We start from the raw sequence: 16,066 nt of genomic DNA, 5'->3' as shown, positions 1-16,066 counted from the left end.
CCGGCTCATCTCCCTGCTCCCGTTCCCGGCAAAGGTCATCGAGAAAATTGCCAACATGCAACTGGCCCGCCACCTGGAAGACAACAACATCTTGGACCCGTTCCAGTCCGGCTTCAGACGAAACCACAGCACCGAGACAGCCCTCATCGCCGCCACAGAAGACATCAGGCGCCAACTAGACAATGGCAAAACATCAGCCCTCATCCTCCTGGACCTTTCGGCCGCCTTTGACATGGTCTGCCATCGCACTCTAAAGACACGCCTCCTAGAAGCCGGAATCCCACAGTCCCACAGTCGCACGTCCTTCCTCTCCGGAAGAATCCAGAGCGTCGCCTCCCACCCTTCCGATCCGAAACCACAACATCATCTGCGGCGTCCCCCAGGTCTCGTCCCTCAGCCCGACGCTGTTCAACGTCTACATGGCCCCCCTCGCACAAGTGGCCCGCTGTCACATTTTAGGTGCCTTAGCCATAAGACTACATCTCCCAGAATGCCTGCACTGTAGTCTGTTGTCTGTTTTCATCGCTCCTCTGTCTTCTCCGGTTTCCTATATCCGCCTCCCACAGAAAGCTCTCGGTGCTTGTCACCTGTGTGTCTGCCTTTCCCTGTGCTGTTTTGGACGGAGTTTCGAGTATCGAGGAGTCTTGACCTTTAGGAACCGCGCTGAGAAGACGCGCTGAGGAGCCTAGAGAGACGCTTTCGGCAGACGCAGTATTTTTGCACCTTGACCTTTGGATCCGCGCTGGGGAGTCGGGCTGAAAAGACAAGGGAGACGCTCTCAGCCTTAGCGGATTAGTCTGGAAACATTTGACCTTGGGTTTACTACTCCAAATTCCTCGTGGAAGTAACTGGTATTCGAATGATAAACTTTAGAAGAGTATTTTTGCCTCTTCTCCTTTTTTTCGTTTTCTGTTCTTTTTTGAACTCTGTGACTAATGGATATTTAGTCATTACCCAGAGCCGTTGAGAGGCTAGGATTGTTTACTTAGGAAATCGCATGGGAAGCTAGAAGTATTGTTTCCAGATGAAAACCCAGGATTTATGACTCACATAGCAGAGAAGGAAAATTCGTCGTTTTGTGAGCTAAGTAGCTTCTTCTTTATATGACTAAGACTTCCACTCCGGACCCGTGGTTCATGGGTAGCTTGTGTTTTCTTTGACTTTTACTTTATTTTTTCCCTTTTTGAGATCTTTACTATTGGATGATTGTGGCAGCATATTTAAGTAAGTGATTCACACACCCACATAATAATCAACTGCATGTATCATATAGGGGTGTATTTATGTGTGTCCTTTGTATCCTTATGCAGGAAACCGAATGCAGACCTCACGTATGGTACCCTTCCTGTCGCCACGCATTGTAGATGGTTTCTGGCTGCCAGTCCTTTATGATTTATTTCTCCACTTTTCCCCTTCCCTGGGTGAGGTCCTCATAGGGGAGTGTTTACGTGTAAAACTCACTTGAGGTGCCGCTCCTAGGGAGGAGTGAAACCAGCAACTCTTCGCTCCTGCTGTACCTGATTCTTAAGGTTAGTCAATCTGCCTTACTTTATAACACCCGCCATCACGACCTCAACACCATCTCCTACGCAGACGACACCCAGCTCATCCTCTCCCTCACCAAGGACCCACGCACCGCCAAAACCAACCTCCACAAGGTAATAAAGGCTGTCGCCGACTGGATGAGGAGCAGCCGTCTGAAGCTGAACGCGGACAAGACGGAGGTCCTCATCCTCGTACCCACCACCTCAGCCTTGGACGACTCCTGGTGGCCGACCTCACTAGGAACAGCACCGACACCCACCGACCATGCTCGCAACCTAGGATTCATCCTCGACTCCTCCCTCTCCATGTCTAAGCAGGTCAACGCCGTCGCCCCCCCCTGCTACAACACCCTCCGTATGCTCCGCAGGGTCTACAAATGGATCCCTGCCGAAACAAGAAGAACGGTGACACAGGCCATCGTCAGCAGCAGACTGGACTAAGGCAACGCACTCTACGCAGGAATCCCGGTCAAACACCTACGACAACTACAACGCATCCAAAACGCCCCCGCCCATCTGATCCTCAACGTCCCCAGCAGCAACCACATTACCCCCAACCTGAGAGACCTACACTGGCTCCCCGTCGACAAGAGGATCACCTTCAAGCTCCTCACCCACACACACAAAGCACTCCACAACGCCGGACCAGCCTACCTGAACAGCAGACCCAGCTTCCACACCCCCACCCGCCAACTCCGCTCCGCCAGCCTCGCCCTCGCCGCTGTCCTCTGCATCCAACAAATGACCTCCGGCAACAGATCCTTCTCCTACCTCGCCGCTAAGACCTGGAACACCCTCCCTACCCACCTGCGGCAGACCCAAGACCTGATCGCCTACAGAAGACTCCTCAAGACCTGGCTCTTCGAGCAATAGCGGCACCCCCCGTCCCACCCTTCAGCGCCTTGAGACCCTCACTGGTAAGTAGCGCGCTTTATAAATATTCTGATTGATTGATTGATCTACAGGCTTAATCCCTACAATGCCAACTTTGCCCTTCATCCTGTCAACTTTTGTGATCTGATAATGCTATAATTGGTACCAGTAACATTTTTACTTTCAGTGCTAAGAAAATATCACAAGTATGAATTTAGGCAATTTATGCAAACAGGATATTATTTAAAATTATTCCAAATGGATTCCAATTTTCCAATAAAGCTTGTCAACTTCAAATAGGGATCTTTCTAAATTGAATTTTTTGGAAGCAGATATCAAAATGAATTGGCAATAACTTGAGATAAAAGTGAATGAATATACAATCCCATCAAATCATCAGCTGTGGCTGTTTCTACTCTTTGGCCACCTAGGAAGTAGTAGCCAAAGCCTGGCAGGAAGTAATACTTTTCTCAATGATCTCGAAGGTAGCGCATACACGCCCACGAGTGCTTACCTGCTCTTATAACTGTTTAGTGCTTCCAGGAGGTACTGACTTCGTTCGGCCACTGGAGTGTTGCAAAGCTAATTCATAGGAAAGAAAAGGGGAGGAGTCAGTGTGTTTAAAATTTGACAGACATTTAAAGCAAGCAGCCAAAATCACAAAGTCACTGAAATATTCACATTAAGCATGATGAAGCTTCACATTATCATTGCATCTTTGACTGGTTATTCCAACTAGAGACCGCAGGGGGAGCCCTCGATCCAGCTTTGATTTATATGTCCGATCTATCACGCATGGAATGCACAAACCGCAGTGATTTTCTTATGCCGAATCTGCACGGTGTAATATTACGAATGGGTTAATCCATTCATACAGGAGGGTGGATATTTCCGGCAAAGATGCCCTGTAAAGCATATGTACACGCACAAAGTTTTCGACCCCCCCAACAGAAGGTGTTTTTTTACTGAAATTTCCAAATTGGGGATGGGAAAGTTAGACGACGGGTTGTGGGAAGGAAGCGGGCGGAATTTGAGGGCTGGATGGGGAGCTCTGGGGGTGCAGGAAAATGAAATTCCTCCATGGGAAATATATTTCCCTGTGGAGAAAAATAATAAAAGTGATTTTTCACTAATGCGACAGCAATTTTGTATGTGTATTTTTTTTATGTGTCCAGCTAATGACTCCGGATTATTGCAATTACAACTGAGAAAAAAAACATTCCAGGCGACTTTTGGAAAATGTGTACATTCTTCAATCTACACCACTTCCAGTGACTGAGCCGAGACCGTGATGAAAAATCTGTCCATCTCTTGAGCCTCTTTTACAGGGCTGCGTACAGGTTAGAGTGAGTGCTGCAAGCTAGTAAGATATCTTCCTTCAGAAATTCAACCTTGGTTTAAAGCACCTAAGATCTGCAGCGCTATATGTGCACCATCGTTTATGTTCTAACAGGTGGGTTTTAGCTGCTCAGCTCTAGGACTGTAGTTCTGATTAGTGGTGTGAATATTTGGTGGAGAGGTGGGTGGTGGTTGGATGCAGGAAGCAAAGACAGAGAAAACATTGTCTAGAGTAGAATCAAATACAGCCAGGGCTAAATGTATATCACTAGTGTGGGATATCTGAGCCAGGGTATCTCTAGGCGGTCAAGGAAAAAGGTCGGTCCAGGGATCCTGGTGTTGGATATAAATTCCAATGAGTCTTAGGAGGACCGTAGCTCAAGGCTCTGGACCTTTCAGCCTCTTATGAACAAATAGGAGTAAGGGTGTAAGCATATGTTCCTCCCTTCAGTCGGTCTGTTTTTTCATTAGGTTGATTCCTTTTTTGTGATACACACAGTAGTCCAGGTAGAGTTGAGTGAAGTTAGATATTTTATTTCCATCTATCCCTTTTTAAAACCATTCCAGTCTTTTTCATAATGTTTTATGGCAGGTTGTTAAGAAAAAAGGGGACAGCTGACACGTATTTCGCCCTATGTGGCAGATTGAGCCAGGGCTTTCTCAAGGCTAGTTGTGATGTTCAGAAATCATGCAGACTGTCCGGGGTAGGCAGACACGGGCTGGCTCGTTAGGCCGCAGCGAAAGAAGCTCGCTTTGGAAAAAAAAGGTCATAGTTTGGCTGACATTTGGAGATTGTGACTATTCTTACATACCACTATGAAGAAACCTGGAATGTAATATACTTCCATTAGACTGTATGATTTCTGAACATCACAACTAGCCTTGAGAAAGCCCTGGCTCAATCTGCCACATAGGGCGAAACACGTGTCGGCTGTCCCCTTTTTTAATAACAATCTGCCATAAAACATGATAAAAACAGAGTGGAATAGTTTTAAAAAGTGATATATGGAAATAAAATATCTATCTCTGTAGGCGTGGAGGTGGACACTTGGTGGGTCATCCTTGTCCAAGCCCGGCGGGGCAATCCTAAAAGAGGGACATGGACTCTCAATGGTGAAGGGACTAAGTGGTGGTCTTTCCATGGAGCAGGCAGAACACAGAGGAATAATGGGATGAAAAGTCTAATATGTTTGCGGGTCAAAGTCCTTTCTGATGCAGATCTTGTAATTAAAGTGTCTGCAGAAAGGAAGAGGCAGGATGCTCTTCAAGGTCATCTGCATGAAGGTTAAAGTCTTTCTACAGCAGCACTTCCTGGGAATGCTGTGACAGGAAGCGGGTGCTTCTGTAACTGCTTTAGTGGCGGTAACACCTCCGTAGGGAGGGCAGCAGCAGAGTGAGAAGGTGATAGAGGCGGTAGAGGAGTGACCATAATGAATCACTACAGGTTCAGTGTATACATGATTCCATGAAACATCCAGGGAAGCATATGGACTTGGAAGTCACCTGCATGTTTTCCCAGGGCTTGTTTATAAAGGTCAAAAAAGAAAACAAGTTACTTACCTGTAACTTCAGTTATCCAGTATTGGTATCTTTCATAGATTCACATGCCTGAATCATTCCCCGACGCTGAGGCGGGAGTCCCACAGTACATAAAAAAGCAGTGCCAAAGGTAAATTACAGTAAAAGGCCCTAAGAGAAAGGCCTGAGGCCTAAATTCTAGTAGCCTATCTACCTCATTATGCTAAAAGGACCAAAGACTTTGTCCCAACCAATCAGCTCACAGCACCCTTTAGAACACTCTCTGCAGAGCCAGTTCTCCTCAGATTTTCGTTAGCACAAGTGGGAAATGAGTATCCCAAAATAGAGAACTGACTCTCCGGGGAGGAGGGTGGGTGCATGTGAATCTATGAAAGATACCAATACTGGATAACTGAAGTTACAGGTAAGTAATCTTATCCAGTATTGGGGTATCTTTCATAGATTCACATGCCTGAATCAGAGTAGCAAGCAGTATGCCAGGTAAGAGTCGGTTGCGGATGGTGGGAGACTTATACTGATACACTCCCAGTTACACCATCGTTAACAACCAACAAGTGTGAAGCAAGTCCACTTTCATAGGTAAAACATGACTAGAAATATAAAAGAACAGTCATAGAGCATCAACATGGATGTGTAACATCAAACATAACCAGTAGTCAAATTGAAATATGGCTATATGCACATAAACACAGTTTATCTATAATGCGTATATATATATATATATATATATATTACCTACTGGCGGTCGCCAGTAGGTATATATAGTTAGGATTTTTTCTCTATGGGATTTTTGAAAATTCTATGTCTAATAACGTTGGCGTTTGTGGACGGAATTGGCTGAAATTTTCAGGAAAATGGAACATTTTGTTTCTGAGCAGCCCCTGACAATTTGGGGGGGTTTCATCAAGGGGGGGCCGAGAAAAAAGGGGGGTCCCAAAACGCATTTTTCCCATGTTAATTTCCATAGGGCGGTTGGCCTCACTTTTAGCTCGAACGGCTGAATGGATTTGCACGAAACTTGGCAAAATTATAGGGACTGTTAGCCTGATGTGCCTTTGCTAGGTCTCAATATATGTGCTCCAGTGGATTTTGAGTAATTTAGGTTCAAAAAAATATATATATCTGGGCGGAGCCTAACCACACATCTGATCTGATTGGCTGTCAGCACTTCATCCAAGAAGTGTTGGCAGCCATCTTGGGACCAATATACATGATAGCACCTCATTAAAAAGCATTGTAGTTAATAGAGGGTTTTAGGACTTTAGTTACATTATAAATCATTTGTTGATGGTACCATACTCGTTTTAGGAATTGTGGTGGGTTCTAAGGTGATTTTACCATGTGAAAAAACATTCTGCTGTGATATCATGAATATTGTTTGAAAGAAAACTAATATCTCATGATTTTCCCACAGTGGTTTGGAAGGGGATCTATAAGCTAAACTGAAAGCCTATTTTCTGTAAATTCACATTATCTTTCTCAGTCATGTGAAAATGAAGTCTGACATTCTCAGTAAAACATGTACATCCAACAAGGACAGAGACTGTCAGTTGATTCCTTTGTGTTCTACTGCAGCCTCCTAGAGTGTTCTAAAGAACAACTAGAGCGCTAACAGTCCTACTTATTACAAAGGTATGGCACACCTGAAGCCATCTTGATTGGAATAAAGTGGTAACTCTTAAAACATTTAATTTAAAAAGAAACAACATGAAGGGGTATATTTTGCCATAGAAAGTATGATTAGTGCTGCAGAATGAAAAATTAGGGCACATTTTGAGTGACTTCTCAAATCCTTTTCTATTTCATTAAAACATTCTGACATGCAGTCTCCCAAAATGGCCACCAGAGACAAAAGAGCCCAAATGTAGCCCAAATATCACCCAGATGTAGCCCAAGTATAGCCCAATGACAGAATGTCCCAGAGTGTTCTAAAGAACAACTAGAGCGCTAACAGTCCTACTTATTACAAAGGTATGGCACACCTGAAGCCATCTTGATTGGAATAAAGTGGTAACTCTTAAAACATTTAATTTAAAAAGAAACAACATGAGGGGGTATATTTTGCCATAGAAAGTATGATTAGTGCTGCAGAATGAAAAATTAGGGCACATTTTGAGTGACTTCTCAAATCCTTTTCTATTTCATTAAAACATTCTGACATGCAGTCTCCCAAAATGGCCACCAGAGACAAAAGAGCCCAAATGTAGCCCAAATATCACCCAGATGTAGCCCAAGTATAGCCCAATGACAGAATGTCCCAGAGTGTTCTAAAGAACAACTAGAGCGCTAACAGTCCTACTTATTACAAAGGTATAGCACACCTGGAGCCATCGTGATGGGAATAAAGTGGTAACTCTTAAGACATTTAATTTAAAAAGGAACAAAATGAGGGGGTATATTATGCAATAGAAGGTATTATTAGTGCTGCAGAAAGAAAAATTAGGGCACATTTTGAGTGACTTTTCAAATCCTCTTCTATTTCATTAAAAAAATTCTGACATGCAGTCTCCCAAAATGGCCACCAGAGACAAAAGAGCCCAAATGTAGCCCAAATATCACCCAGATGTAGCCCAAGTATAGCCCAATGACAGAATGTCCCAGAGTGTTCTAAAGAACAACTAGAGCGCTAACAGTCCTACTTATTACAAAGGTATGGCACACCTGAAGCCATCTTGATTGGAATAAAGTGGTAACTCTTAAAACATTTAATTTAAAAAGGAACAAAATGAGGGGGTATATTTTGCCATATGAATTATGATTAGTGCTGCAGAAAGAAAAATTAGGGCACATTTTGAGTGACTTCTCAAACCCTCTTCAATTTCATTAAAAAATTCTGACATAGTCTCGCAAGATGGCCACCAGAGACAAAAGAGCCTAAATGTAGCCCAAATATCACCCAGATGTACCCCAAGTATAGCCCAATGACAGAATGTATCAGAGTGTTCTAAAGAACAACTAGAGCGCTAACAGTCTTACTTATGACAAAAGTATGGCACACCAGAAGCCATCTTGATTGGAATGAAGTGGTAAGTCTGAAAACACTCAATTTAAAAAGGAACAACATGAGGGGGTTAATTTTGCTATAGAAAGTATGATTAGTGCTTCAGAAAGAAAAATTAGGGATCATTTTGAGTGACTTCTCAAATCCTCTTCTATTTCATTAAAAAAATTCTGACATGCAGACTGAAACATGCACTTTGAATACCAGCAGCAGACGTCCCTGGTGAGCAGTAGCTTTACTACAGTGATCTAATGTGCAACTAGAGTGCTAACATTCAGAATTTATGGCAAATGTGTGACACATCTGAATGCCTTCTTGATGGAACCAAAGTAAACAAGCATTGAAAATGCAATAGATCTCGCCCTCATTTAAGTTAAAGCCATTCTGTTTGTAATGAGGTGGCTTTTTAGCTTTGCTTTTATTAGTGTTTTTTCAACTTTCATGTAAATAACGCACCGTTTTCACCAAATCGACTTTGCCCAAGCACACCCTTCCCTTCGGCCAACAAATCCCAAAAATTCGGCACACCTGCCGATCCACTCTCCCTACAGCTCACCCAAGCCCCGTCCCTCTAGCGCAACTGGAACATCCCAAATTCACCTTCTCCATGCGCACCAAAAACTCCCATTGAATAACATGACAATTCGCTACTCCGCACAAAAATTGCTCTTTAAAGCACTTCCACTGCTCCGATCCGCTTCAAACTTGGCTGGACACTAGTTCCAGCGATTCCCTAACATCTCACCAAAAATCAGCTCAATCCATCCACTGAAACGGGGACGAATTTCAACCCGAATACGCGCCCCCCGCAAACACAAAAAAAAGCCATAAAACGGCCAAATCTCGACCAAAAACCGCCAAAATCCCTCAAAACCTTGCCAACACCAATACGCACGAAACTGAACCGGCCCCTCAGCCCTAGGCTCCGGGAACCCTACTTAATTGACCCAAAAGCCCTAAAAAAGCAACATAATACACACGAAAACGCCCTAACAACCCTAAAATGCATATAAGTATATGTATGCATGCATTTATGTTTGTATTTATATGTAGATATACAGATGATATATGTTTATATATGTATGTATATATATATATTCACTGAAAAAACCATAGGCTATAGACCATATATAGTTAGGAATTAGCATTTACAAAACCTTGAAAATTCACTGAAAAAACCGTAGGTTATAGACCATATATAGTTAGGAATTAGCATTTACAAAACCTTGAAAATTCACTGAAAAAACCATAGGTTATAGACCATATATAGTTAGGAATTCGCATTTACAAAACCTTATTTTACTCACACAAAACCATTGAAATTCCATATATAGTTAGTTGCACTAACTATATATCGCGCACCCGCAATCCACTGCTGATGATGTCACATATTACATCATTCATGACATGGTCAGTGACATCACTGATGACATCACTGATGACATCTCAAATGACATCACTGATGACATCACTGATGACAACATCCAGTGACTGTATGTTTCTGTAAAGTTAAAATATGTCTTACATATTGAAGAATGAGTGGATGTATAAGTGTCTGGATGAAGGATTTAGTAGGTGCATGACTGACTGTATGAGTGAGTGATTAAATGTGTCTCACTGAGTGCATGGGTTAGTGACTAAACTGTCTTAATTTGTGCATCATTATGTCTGTTGTTCTGTAAACTGTTGCATGTGTTGATAAGTAGCTATATGAGTAACTATATGGGTTATTGATTGGTTGCCCAAGTATTTGTATGGGATACTGAGTGTGTGTGTGGGTGGCTGGGAGGTGTATGACTCTGTGCATAGATGTGTGAGCAGTTGATTCACTAGATGTATGGTTTCAAAAGTGCATGTGGAAACAGCTGTATGGGCGGTTGACTGTGTGCATGAGTGTATTGGTGAGTGAATGGATATCTCAGTGCTACATGTCAAAGTAAGTACATATGTAAAACACAGTACATGTGAGAGTTGACATATATAAATAACTGTGCATAAGAGCCAGTGAATGTGTGAGTGGCTGTATGGATCATTGTGAACTTGTATCAGGGATTGTATAAGAGAGTTAATATGTGTTAGTATATGTTTGAATAAGTAAAGTTTGTATAACTGTATAGTTGAGGAAATGGAGGTGTGATTGATTCTTTGATTGACTGACTAGGTGTGTGAGTAACTCCATGGATGAGTGACAGTCTGTGAGTGTCTGTTTACACTGATTGTATCTAAGGTTATATTAGAGTCTGAAGAGGTTCATCGTATTATCACATGAATGATATCATCAGTGATGTGATCAGTAATGTCAAATGAGATGTCATCAGTGATGTCATCAGTGATGTCATTTGAGATGTCATCAGTGATGTCATTTGAGATGTCATCAGTGATGTCATCAGTGATGTCACTGACCATGTCATGAATGATGTAATATGTGACATCATCAGCAGTGGATTGCGGGTGCGCGATATATAGTTAGTGCAACTAACTATATATGGAATTTCAATGGTTTTGTGTGAGTAAAATAAGGTTTTGTAAATGCGAATTCCTAACTATATATGGTCTATAACCTATGGTTTTTTCAGTGAATATATATATATATATATATATATATATATATATATATATATATATATATATATATACATGTTTAAATAACCTTTTTCTAATGATAAAATTAAGGAACACGAGTTACCTGAAGTTGTGCTTAAAGAAATAGATGTCGTAAGACAGCTTGATCAACTGCCGCATCCTCTTGACTTGTCGATTGCAAGCAGTAATGTCTTGTAAACGTGTGGACATTCTTCCATGTCGCAGCACGGCAGATATTTTCCAGTGTCACTCCTGCGAACAACGCTGTAGACGCTGCTCCAGCTCTCGTGGAATGAGCCTTGACACTTATCAGCTGTGGTCTGTTTGATTTGATATGGCAGAAATGGATTGCGGAGGAATCTGGAAATTGCGGCTTTAGTGACCGCTGTCCCCAGCGTAGTTTGACCATAAGCCACGAATAATTGATCAGATTTTCTGAAGGTTTTTGTCCTTTGTAGGTAGAATTTTAAACATCGCTTGATGTCCAACGAATGCAGTGTTCTTTCCACCGGTGTAGTAGGATTTGGAAAGAAAGCTCTCAACTTCACTGGCTCATTTAAATGGAACTGTGATGGTACTTTGGGTATAAATGTTGGATTATTTCGAAGAGTGACGTAATCTTGTGAGAAATGCAGGAAAGGTTCTTTAATAGTGAATGCCTGAATTTCACTTACTCTTCTGGCAGATGTTAAGGCTAGAAGTAGGGCGACCTTCATGTGCGATACTTGAGGTCGGCTTTGTGAAAAGGTTCAAATGGATGTTTTATCAGTTGTGAGAGAACCGTATTGAGTTCCCATTCCGGTGGGGGAGGCCTAACCGGAGGATAAGCTCGGAAAAGACCTCTCATGAACTGTTTAATTAAAGATGAAGAACACAGTGAGGGAATGTTAGCAATTTTCCTGAACCTGGATAGAGCCGCTAGATGGACCTTTATTGATGAAAAGGCAAGACCATAGCGAGCCAAATGTAGTAGATAAGGAAGAATTTTCTCTGTAGGAGCTTCTTAGGGTGTAAACTGTTGGAGATACACCAAGAGCAAAATCTCTTCCATTTAAGACGATAAGTCTTCAATGTGCTTTGGGCTCGCGACTTTTTAAAAATGTTACGGCAATCCTGAGGAATATGAAGGTTTTGAAACTCTACGAAGTCAGGAGCCATGCGTGTAATTTTAGAGATTGAGGATCTGGGTGAAGTATCTGTCCCTCGTTCCGTGACAGCATTGTTGGAGTCGGAAGAAGACGGATTGGACGATCCTGGGATAGCAACAGGAGCTCCTGGAACCAGTACTGGCGCGGCCACCTGGGGGCAGTCAGGATGAGACGGCAACTCTCCAACTTCATCTTGCGCAAGACCCTTGGTATCAACGGGATCGGGGGAAAAGCGTAAGCACAAATCCCTTACCATCGCATGGACAGGGCATTCCCTCGTGATCCATGTTGAGGGTATCTGCTGGTGTAATACCAGAATTTTTTGTTCTGCTGTGTTGCAAACAAGTCCAACATGGTCTTGGCCCAAACCTGGAACACTCTGTTTAATTGAGTGTGGTCTAAGTCCCACTTGTGGCAGTCTGATAGGGATCTGCTGAGTTTGTCCGCTAGAGTATTGTTGAGGACCTTGACATGCTCTGCTTTGAGAGTTATGTTGTGAAGTGTAAGCCATTCCCATAACACCTGAGCTTCCTTTGATAACGTAGTCGATCTTGTTCCTCCTTGTTCACGTACAACATGCTGGTGTTATTGTCGGTTCTGACCAGAACCGAAGACCCTGTGATCCTGGGAAGGAACGCTTGCAAGGATAGGAAGATGGCTCTCAATTCCAGACTGTTGATGTGACGTTGTCTGTATTTCTGAGACCCTTTGCCTTGTACTTGTAAATCTTGGAGGTGACCTCCTCATCCCTCCATGGACGCATCCGTTGTCAGAACGAAATCTGGAGGAGTCTGTATGAACGTGAGCCCCTGCTTCAGATTGTGTAGCTGCGACCACCATTGAAGAGCATTCACCATGTGTGGGGTGACTTTGAGGATGTATGACGTTACAACGCATGCTTTTACCACGCATGCTGTTACAACGCCAGTTTTACAACGCAAATCTTTACAACGCATAGTGCTTTGGGGTGCTGGATAGTGAATAGTTTAATTTACTATTCCAACTCCAGTCCCCGTGGACACTAGGGAAGGTGTTGGATAGTAAATTAAATCTATTCCCTATCCTAGAGCGCCCCCAGCGCAATGCGTTGTAATGGTTTTGGTTGTAAAACCTGCGTTGTAATAGCACTGCGTTGTAAAAGTTTCGTTGTAAAGGATGTTTCCCTTTGATGATGTCATCGAAGGAGCCTGTCGCTTGTTTCCATTGAAGATGTAGTTCTTCCTGTAAAGGCCGCATTTTTAGGCGCGCCAATGGGATGAGATTTATGGCCGAGGGACACATTCCCAGGAGTGAAGCGAACAGGCGAACAGAAAGTGACCTTCTTTTTGACACTTGAATTGCTCATTTCTGCAGGCGGAGTTGTCTTTCTTGAGACAAGAATGCTTTGCATTGCATTGTGTCTAGACGTGCTCCTAAGAAAGGCAGGATCCTTTTCGGAAGTAATCGGGATTTGCTTGTGTTCAAACTGAGACCCAGTGATGGAAAGAGATCGCGACACGTTGCAATGGCATTCTGTACACTGTTCTTTGAAGGGCCTTTGATTAGCCAATCGTCCAAGTACGGGAAGACCTGGATTCCCCAAGAAAGCAACGTTGCCGCCACCGGGGCCAGGCACTTTGTGAAGATCCTTGGAGCCGATTTGAGGCCAAACGGGAGCACTTTGAACTGATAGTGGGCGCCAGCCACTGTCGAAGATACTTTCGATGTTTTGGATGGATCGGGATGTGGAAGTATGCGTCCTCCATGTCTAAGGAAGCCATAAAATCTCCCTCGTTCAGGCAGCTTAGAATCTCTGAAAGGGTGACCATGCAAAAACCCTGTTTCTTAAAGAACCTGTTGAGGTTGCGCAGGTCCAAAATCGGTCGCCATTCCCCTGATTTCTTCTTTATGAGGAAAAAACGGGAATAGAAGCTTGTCTGCCTCTGATGAATTGGGACTTTTTCTATAGCGTTCTTGAGGAACATTGAATAAGCTTCCTTGAACAATAAGTGAAGAGGAGGGGGAGGGAGTCCTTTGGGCGGAGTAGTTGGTGGTTTGGTGACAAATTCTAGGGTGTGTCCATGTTGTACGAGGTCTAGCACCCATTGGTAGGAGGTAATTTTTTGCCACTGGTGTAGGAAAAAAGATATTTTAGCGCCCACAGGGAGGGGAGGAAATATGGTTGGCGTCCGGCTGAAGTCACTGTTTTCTATGAGTATCTCGCCCTTGTTTGTTGGAGCGTTTCCGTCCTCCTCTGCGAGAGAAATAAGCCGTGTTGGATTGTTGGTACGAAGATTGATAATTTTGCCGGTATTGAGGCGGATATTGTTCGCTTTGCTGATGGTAACTTCCTGTGGAGGAATAGCCACGTCCTCCAGCACCTCTGAAAGATCCCCGCTTGTACTGCAGGGAACAAAAAGACCTTGCGGTATCAGTGTCCGTCTTGAATGCCTGGAGGGCTTCGTCAATATGTTTTCCACATAAAGACTCGCTATCGTAGGCCATATCCAAAATCTTTAATTGAACCTCAGGGCGGAAGGTGGTGGCCTTCAACCAACCCTGATGCCTGATAACTGCAGCTCCAGCCAACTGCCTGAAATTTGTGTTAACAATATCCAGAGCGCAGTCGATAGTTTCTGCAGCTGTGCGCTCTCCCTCCATCTAAATCTTCCGGGCCTCCTGTCGTTTGTCCTCTGGAATCAGGTTAATCAGACCAGCCATGTCCGACCGCATTTGGCGATCATAACGCCCTATGATCGCCAAAGAATTCGCTGCCCTAATGGAGGCGGCAGCCATGGTTGAGAATTTTTTACCAATGAGGTCAAGACGACGTCCCTCTTTATCTGGTGGCGTAATGATGGGTGTGGCTGGGTTTTTAGACCTTTGTTGTGCAGCCTGTGAAATGACAGAGTCTGGCCTCGGGTGACCAATGAGGCATGAAGGGCTGTTGATCGGAGCACAATATTTTTTATCAATGCGTGGAAGCACTGCAGGCACAGAAGCAGGATTTTTCATTATTTTAATGCCCTCATTCCAGTTGTAATCTATTATTGGAATTGCTCTGGAAATCTATCTAGTTTCCTCTTTAAAATCATGTAGGAAACATTCAGATTGTTCCACTGTCACTGGTAGCTTAAACCTATCTGCGGCTCGCTGCATGAGGTTATGAAATCCACCTACATCTTCTGGTGGTGAGTCCGATGGTTGTGAAGTTGGTGGAGATGGCATGGGGATAATACTTCTACTTCTTCATCAGAAGATGTATCCGGAGTTTGAGTACGCAGAGCAGGCTGTTGAGGTTCCGTAACCGGAGACGTAGGTGCTGGAATAGGGTCTGGAACTACGGCAGGTTGAGGTGTTGAAATGACCTGCTGCGGTGGAAAGCGTTGCCTATAGTCAGCCAACATGGCCAGCAAGTCCTGAATAAAGTTAGGAGGCAGATGGCTGGACTCTGAAATCCGAGAATGCCTCTGGTATTCTGAGTGGTGAGGAACAACAATGTCCTCCTGATAGTAATGTTCAGTGAAGTCTTCATCTTCCTCGGCCCAGTAGATGTCTTCGCCGATGACGGAGGCTTCGTCGACAGTACCTTCGTCAACGAGTGTTTTGACTTCGACGATGAGGCTTTCGTCGACGGATCGTCGATGATTTTCTTTGTCACAATGGATATTCTAGTTGACAGGATAGGAGAGGTGATAGATGAAGTAGAAATTGTCGCAGTCGACGAAGGAGCTGAAGACGTAACAGAGATGGTCGACATAGGTAAAGCTGAAGAGACAGAGCAGCTTTTACTCACGGTTTTAATCAATAGCTTTTTAGAGTCCTTGAGAGCTGAAGCTTCTGAGGAAGGTGAAGGAGATTGCTGAGAAGGACCATAAGTGGAGTGGGAGGTTTTCAGATGTTTTCTCCCCTCACTTGACGAACTGTCCTGAGATCTTGCTCTCTTGCTGGAGGTCGAAGCTCTGTCATCATCTTCAGTTGAAGAAGATTTGAGCCATAAAAGGACTCTAGCCTCCCTATCCCTTAAGGTTTTTGAAGGGAAGGTACAGCAGATCTTACAA

General features: G+C 43.7%; 1 protein-coding gene across 3 annotated transcripts in view; it reads right to left on the bottom strand.

The window, feature by feature from the left end:
• Nucleotides 1-16,066, bottom strand: part of PHF19 (PHD finger protein 19) — a 284,351-nt gene that overhangs the window by 35,620 nt on the left and 232,665 nt on the right. For all 3 annotated transcript variants that reach the window (XM_086920992.1, XM_086920990.1, XM_086920993.1), the window contains one exon: nucleotides 2,932-2,999. In XM_086920992.1, the coding sequence (XP_086777118.1) occupies nucleotides 2,932-2,999 (68 nt within the window). The remainder of the gene's footprint in view (nucleotides 1-2,931; nucleotides 3,000-16,066) is intronic.

Source organism: Lissotriton vulgaris, chromosome 5 (assembly GCF_964263255.1).
Source record: "Lissotriton vulgaris chromosome 5, aLisVul1.2, whole genome shotgun sequence".
NCBI lineage: Eukaryota > Metazoa > Chordata > Amphibia > Caudata > Salamandridae > Lissotriton > Lissotriton vulgaris.
The sequence above is the reverse complement of the archived record's forward strand: the minus strand, read 5'-3'. Positions and strand labels throughout refer to the sequence as shown.